The 7255-nt window shown below is 38.7% G+C and overlaps 1 protein-coding gene across 1 annotated transcript in view; it reads left to right on the plus strand.

Annotated features, from left to right (window-relative positions):
* Nucleotides 1-1170: 1170 nt before the first annotated feature.
* LOC103365512 (coiled-coil domain-containing protein 148) overlaps nucleotides 1171-7255 on the plus strand; it is a 27882-nt gene continuing 21797 nt past the window's right edge. The window contains 3 exon segments of the mRNA XM_008292969.1: nucleotides 1171-1236; nucleotides 1667-1788; nucleotides 5515-5689. Of these exon segments, the coding sequence (XP_008291191.1) occupies nucleotides 1182-1236; nucleotides 1667-1788; nucleotides 5515-5689 (352 nt within the window). The 5' untranslated portion in view covers nucleotides 1171-1181.

Genomic DNA, 7255 nt, shown 5'->3' on the forward strand with positions numbered 1-7255 from the left:
TTTTTTTTTTTACAAAGCAAACATTCGTCGAGTTTATTTGTGTTTAGTTGTGTTATGAAGCTCTGTAAATATTACCCATATTGTTAACTGTTTTTGGTGGTTTTCTTTTACTCTTCAATATGTTTGTGACATCTTTCGGAGGTGTATGCACAAGTTCAGCCTCATTTCTATCGGTTAACTGTAATAGGACTACAACAAGTATTATTTTGTTCTTCATTCGTGCCTGTGTTGAATTTCAACTGGAATTTTAATTGCTGTTCAAAGGTAGTAAAGTGCTTGACTTGTAAATATGGCTAAGCTTGCTGTGTATTCAAAAGTGTAATGTTGCATGTCATTCTCACGTATGGGCAGTCATTCTGTGAAAATTAAATATTAAATATTGCCTGGCCATATTCACAAGTCAAGCACTTTACTACATCTGAATATCAATAAAGTTCAAGTTAGACTCTTAACATGTGTGGTTTTTTTTATATAACATGAAATACTTGATTGATAATTGTCATAGTTGCTGCCCTATTACAGTTCACTTGTCATACTGAGGAAGAACCTACACATAAACCTACAGAAATGTCAGAAAAGAACGTGACTCTCCTTAGTTAGCTCCTGAAGCACCAACTGACATTAATATATGAAAAATATTAATCTTGCTGTCCAGGAAATGAGCATTCATGTGTACTGGAGACAAAAAAATGCTTAGGGTGCGCAAAACAGAGCATCAATTTTCCTTTCACTTATATAAAGGAAAACTGATGCTCCCTTTTTCCTTTCACTTATAAACCTGTTCCTTCCTTCCCAAAAGCTTCTCACACACTGTACATCTCACCTGACACAAACCCTATGTGGCCAGAATTTTTCCAAGCTTAATCCAAAACAAAGACACAGAGATGTTCCAGCAGCATGCCTCACACTGGGTGCACCATCTGTCCCCTCCAAATACTAAAACTTAGTCAGAGCTGACTGATATTTTTCAGCAATGTCACACAGACCTTGATGTCAAAGTTTGCTTTTTGATGGGCCTTACTGTTTTTTTGGGCATACCCCCCACTAGAACCATGTACCTGCCTGTGCAGGTGAAATGTCTTTTTAAAGCTTTCTACAGCCTCTGTATTTCTGACGTGCAGTGATTCTTTTCTTTATTTTAAAGGTTTTTGAAGGTTGCTTGGAAAAAGAGCAGCACAGCAATGAGTGGAAGGGATGTGCAAACCTTCATAACAACCTACAGAGCTGAGGATGTAGGTAAGAGTTGAAAATTGGCCTGAAGCATCGCTAACTTGTGACATAGTGGCCCACTGAACTGTTGAACAGGTTTGACCTGGAGCACACATGTTGAATTCTCTAGGCGCTGTCAAGTCTTTGACGTTTTAGTCAGAGGTAGCGTTGCTTGTGTTTATCCACCTGCCTCTTTAAGTCACAGCTGAACTACTAAAAAAAACCTGTATGACACAGTTAGTTTGCTTTCTGCTACCCCCTCCTCCTGTGCAATAATTTCTCAATTACGCATACAATCCATTAGTGCTCAGCTGGTGCTGTTCCTCTGTCTTTACCTCTGTTTTTTTCTTTGCTGAAGTCAGCATAAAGACTTTGCTTCAGACATGAAAAGTGATGAGATTTTCGAGGAAGTCCAATGATCCTAATTCGGCAATATCATTTGCTTTCATCCATGCAGAAAAACTGACACTGCGAATGAAAAATGGTCTTGGCAGCTCAAAGTACAAACCGGCAGACTATAAAGGACTGCAAGCCATTGTTGATGCCAAACGCCTGGAGTCTGATCTAATTGGACAAAAGGTAAATTATCGGTATCATCTTTGTACTTAAAACAGCAATGTTACTCTCACATCAAAACCTGCTACATTTAATAGCATGGTGATTAAGCAGCAAATAAAGAATAATGTGCAACAACAATACTCATTACCTTCTGCAGGAAGAATGTGAACTGACAAAAACCTGAGTTTGATGTGAGCTGATAAAACAGCATGTGTCCAGTAACACAAAATACTGCAATTTGTTTCTGTGTTGTCTACCTTTTTCCTCCTCTTTCATACATGCCACACAGTATAAAGGGATTTCATCCTGCATAAAACAAGCATTGCGTAATGTTTGTAGTTTGTCCAACAACATGAAACAGAGCAGTAATATCACTGCCATACAGAACAACATTGCCATGAATATTCATTAGGCTGCTTGTGGTTTTCTATAACACTGTTTGAAGTTCATAGTCATATGACTGAGCAGAGCAAAAAGTTAATGCTAGGGGCAATGGAGATTAAGCTGTTAGACCTGTGTTGTTTTAATTGGTAAACTGTGTCAGAAGCCTTTTAGCATCATTATGTTTGCCCGTGGCTCCCTCCAACCCTGCTCTCTGTATAACCTAGATAAGACAGGCTCTGTTCACGTTCGGTCGCCCTGCTGAAAGGCAGGCTTTTTGAACATCTCCCATTGTTGATGTGATAGAGGGTAAATAAATGACCATGAGTAGCCTCAAGCATGGGATCATTTATGCTTTCTAGGCAGGGACTGGCTGCCTATAGATACTAAACCCTTAGCCGTACTGTACTACACTGTATACACTGTACCACACTATCCATATATATATATATATGTGTGTGTGTGTGTGTGGACATGAAAAAAAGTGTGCTAAAAAGGCATACTTTTTATTTAATACTGTTTTAAATCAAATTAGACAGCCAGTGAATGAGCACAATATTGCCACATTCTTTCCCCAGTGAATCTACACATTCACCTATTTTATTGTTTTTGTTTTTCGTCGAGAGAATCTTCACTTTATTAAAAAATAAGAAAGTGCATAATTGAAACACCACAGTCCTGTGGGAGTCTCCTCACTGCATAATTGCAAGGGTACCGATCCTTAACCACATGCCTACACTCAGAGATTATTTCTACATTTCTTTTCAAAAAACACATAAAACAGCAAAAGACAAACAAGCACAATTCAAACATACCCCATCACACAACAATTGCCATTTTAAACACAGCCTTTAGAATACCCATGACAGCTGCTTTCCAGTTAGGGGAGGTCCTGCTTTTGTGTTTAATTGTCATGGCTTACTGGGACACTTAATGGAACCGAGCCATCATTAATTCCTCCCGTGCTTTCCCTACAGTCGCAAGTCAAACTGTCTGCAGTAAAAAAAGGTCTATGCCAGGGATACTAAACTTGTTTTGCCTGGGGGCCACTTTTGTAAAAATGACAGGAGGCCAGGGGCCAGTTAGTACACAAGCAATTATATTTATCAGATAAAATGAATGAACATTAAAAGCCCCATAACTCATCTACCTTTGAAATTATTTATTTTCAATTAACTGAGTAACAGCCGAGGGACATTATTGAACATTTAAACAAACAAAAAAGTATTGCAGTTTGAATCAATATATTCACATTATGAATTAGAAAATGCTATCATGCGCCTTATTTCGCCCAAGGGCCCCGAGTATCACTGGTCTATTCTTACTGGTTTGTACAGCGTGGTGTCCTGAGGTAACGCCAATATCGCTCCGCTTATCTTTAACCTGAGCAAAAATCCTAGATTTCAGCCAGAAAAACATAAATATGCAAACATAAATATTGTACAGTATAATATCCTTCTCCATATTCTCTAAAAAGAGGACCATACCATCTTTTCATTAGTCCCTGTAGGTTGGAGGACGTTATTCCTGTCAGTGATGATGGGAAATCTTATCATTATAGTATCTATGGCAGCCCAGTTCACTGGTCACATAGAGTAACAAATGTCTTGTATGGAGGAAGGAGTGAAAAAGGGAATATTAGAACAGAACTCTTTTATATTATTAGTAACACCCTTACTTTCCTACTCTGATAAGTCAAGGTGTCTTTTGTGAAAAAGCCCATTGGCGAGTGAGAAATGTAAACAAAGCACATACAATGTGAGAAAGGCCATGCATTCAGAAACACAGATGATTTTTGACAGCTTTATAGTCTTCTGACTAGCAGAGAAGCACCATCATTTGTTGCTGTAAGAATTTATTTTTGCCTTCCAGCTCAGGTCTTCCATGTGGGTCACACAAGAAAGTATGTAGTGAAGCCAGATTTTCAAATATTTGTTAATTTCCACATTCTCAGTTTGGGAGGCCTGAAGTGATATGATGATACCACACATTTTGTTTATCAGTGTTAAAATTGTGATTGACTGATAAGAGAAATCTAAAAGGCATGAAAAATCATACAGTACATCTGCAAGAGCTGGATTAAGAGATGAGATATAAGATGAGATAGAAAATGGTGTTTAATGCATAAAAATGTACAATGCAGAGCGCCAAAGATATCCGAGCGACAGCATAGGATAGATACTCTTCAAGTCAGTTCGATACTAATAATATCAAATTGTGCTCATTCAAGTGTTTGAAATGTCTTTTTTTTTCTTGATAATATCTGAATATAGGAACCAGACTGATTTAATGGGTAAAATAACACTGATAAAGGTGGCAATTAATGAATTGGCACGGTGAGACGAGAAATTAGTTGATGCAAATTTCGCTGTAGGCACAGTTTATGTAGTCTAAGTGAGCTGTTAGACACCGAGCGCAAATTAAGATTACCTGCAATACTTTGCCTGGAAGAGGCATGGAGCGGCATCAATTTGACCTTTTTCTTTCTGCGCAGCACTAGTTCCAGATTGAGTGCTGTAGATTCCAGTTAATATAAAATGGACGTCACCCTGAGGGGAAATGTCCAGAACAATAAATTTAAACTTCTTCTGCAAAAACAGCAGCAGCTGCTTGACAGACAGACAAACAGTCGCAACATGAATTAACACCCTAACCTACTCCGATTTTCAGCTCATCTGAAATAGATTGCACGCATGTGTTAGTTGTGTGATATTGTGTTTTGTGCAATTATCTGAGCCACTGGCTTGTGTATGAAAACACTGATATAAGACAATGAGTCGCTGCAGCGAGAGCACTCTAAAGGAAGGCTATTATTAAAAAGGTAAACAAATGACGGTAGATTAAGACGTAGCTCCACCTTCCCCTCCTAATAACATGTCTCATGCGTGCCGTGCATGTTCCTACTTGATTATATAAATTTTCCGCTGTTTACTTTGCTTTCATGCTTTGACAGTGACACTGTTTCAGCTAAATTACCTCTCTCACACGCAATAATGCTTATAAAGACCGAGGCAATTGCCTGCAGAAAAAATATCGCTGATGTGCAAGGAAAAACGGGACAACTTACTTTCAGCTATCAGGAGAATGCCTATTTCATGTTCCACCATCCTTGCAACATTATAAACTTTATTGTTGTAATGCCTTTCCAAAGTTACAAAATGGTCCGGATAATTGATGCATTAAAGCACTGCAGATAAAGGCTTGTCCAGATAAAGGTAATTGTCGGAGGAAAATAAATGTAATGGCTAAAGTGCATTTAAAAGCAAACACTCCAGCGATATGTTTTTTTTTTGTTTTTTTTTCGGTGCACATTGCGGTTCAAGGGAAACAGTTTGTTCCTGCTGTGCATTAAACCTTGTCTTATAGGTTCAGAAGACTCGCTGTGCAGCCAAGGCAACCAAGGAGAGCTCCATATTACGGCAACATAGACAGGTGTGGAGCAGAGAGTGCCCCGGGCTGCGAAAGGCTGAGTAAGAGCCCCCTATTACTCCCTGTCATTATCTGCAGCAGTTTTCTGAATCTGCTATTACACAATGCAACCGTTCCACTTAAGCCCCATTGCACCCAGACAGGAACCTGCATGTAAAAATAGGGTGTAAAGAGGTTGGACAAAAGTTTAAAAAAAAAAAAAAAAAAGACCCACAGACAGAAGTGCATCATGGGAATAAACAAGAAGAGGAGACGCTGATTTTCTGACAGCGGTGACATTGAATTAGGGTATACAGAGAGAAGTGGGAGATTATAGCTGTGTGGAGAAAGAGGGGTATAGTGAACGGAGGAAAATTGTTCCTCTGCGTGCTGAGGCAGAAGTATGGGACTGGGGCCCCAGCAGTGTCATGCCTTGTGAAGTGAGAAGGGCAGCACTAGCTCTGGGGTGCAGCTTGTTTGGCTGCATAATGACTGTGTCTGAGCCACCCAAGGTTAATGATGTACACAAGCGTGAGCCTCAGTAATGAGCCTAGTCATAAAGATGTGCCACTGCTTGCAACTCTCCACACATATATCGAGTTAAATTATCTTGGGATTCAAAAGCCATATTTCCATTTGGGAAAACAGGCAAGAATATCTCTATGGTTACTCATCCTTTTTTCACAATCGTGTCAGCCCGTGGGCCAGTTAGTAGCCTAAGAAGTAAACAATTACTGTAGCGGTCTCCGCAGGCCTGTTAGTGTGATGCTGTCGACACCAACAAGGCATCAGAACCTCACATTTTTGTGAACTTATGGTAAGCTGATAATACTATGTGTGATAGATGAACCTTCAGAACAAATCATGGCACTGGTTGTATGCAGTCATGGAAAGTACATTCATTGAAATACTTCCATTTAATATCACTTCAGAATTTTACTCCAATACACTCTCAAGGCCCTTTTTATACAACTGTAGGTTTTTGTCAGGTACCAGTTACTTTGTGGATTCAGACTGTTCATGAGAAATATGATTCATAAATCATCTGATCTTATCATAGATAAACTACAGAGCAAACTTGTTGAAAATACCTCCACCTTTAGCTGTATTCATCAACATCAGTAACATTTATATATACATATCAGTTACTGTTCTGAAACGATACATTTTGCATAATGACATAATGTACTTTTACTTAATATTTGAAAACACGACTTTTAAACATGCTCTTCTCCTACCTTCCCTTGTTGTGGCCATTCAGCAAGTATGGCAGCAGTTTAATTTCTGGCTTCATTATTGTCTCGGGAAATTGGTTCATTTGTTGTTACTTATGGTTTGCAGATGTTGCTAAGGCAGGAACCAGAACCACAGAATTGTAGTCCTTATGCTTGTCTAGTGGATGTAACAGTAAATTACAGAATTGAGCTGAATACAGATGGAAAATAGTTTTTCCTCTCATATGGAGAAATTTAACAGTATGCTAGTTAGCTCAGGAAAAAAGTTTTTAAAAATTGCATGTCTGTGACGGATATCATGAAACACCAATAACAGTCATATTTAGAAATTGAAATACTGATTTCAAATTAATAAAACCAATATATCATGAATAGTGCCAGTACCTGTCTGATTGACAGTCTAACAGCTGTGGGTACAGACTATCTTTTCACTCCATGCACGGGTACGAGTGTAATTAAAAAAT

This window comes from Stegastes partitus, unplaced genomic scaffold (genome assembly GCF_000690725.1).
Source record: "Stegastes partitus isolate 25-593 unplaced genomic scaffold, Stegastes_partitus-1.0.2 Scaffold848, whole genome shotgun sequence".
NCBI classification, from domain to species: domain Eukaryota; kingdom Metazoa; phylum Chordata; class Actinopteri; family Pomacentridae; genus Stegastes; species Stegastes partitus.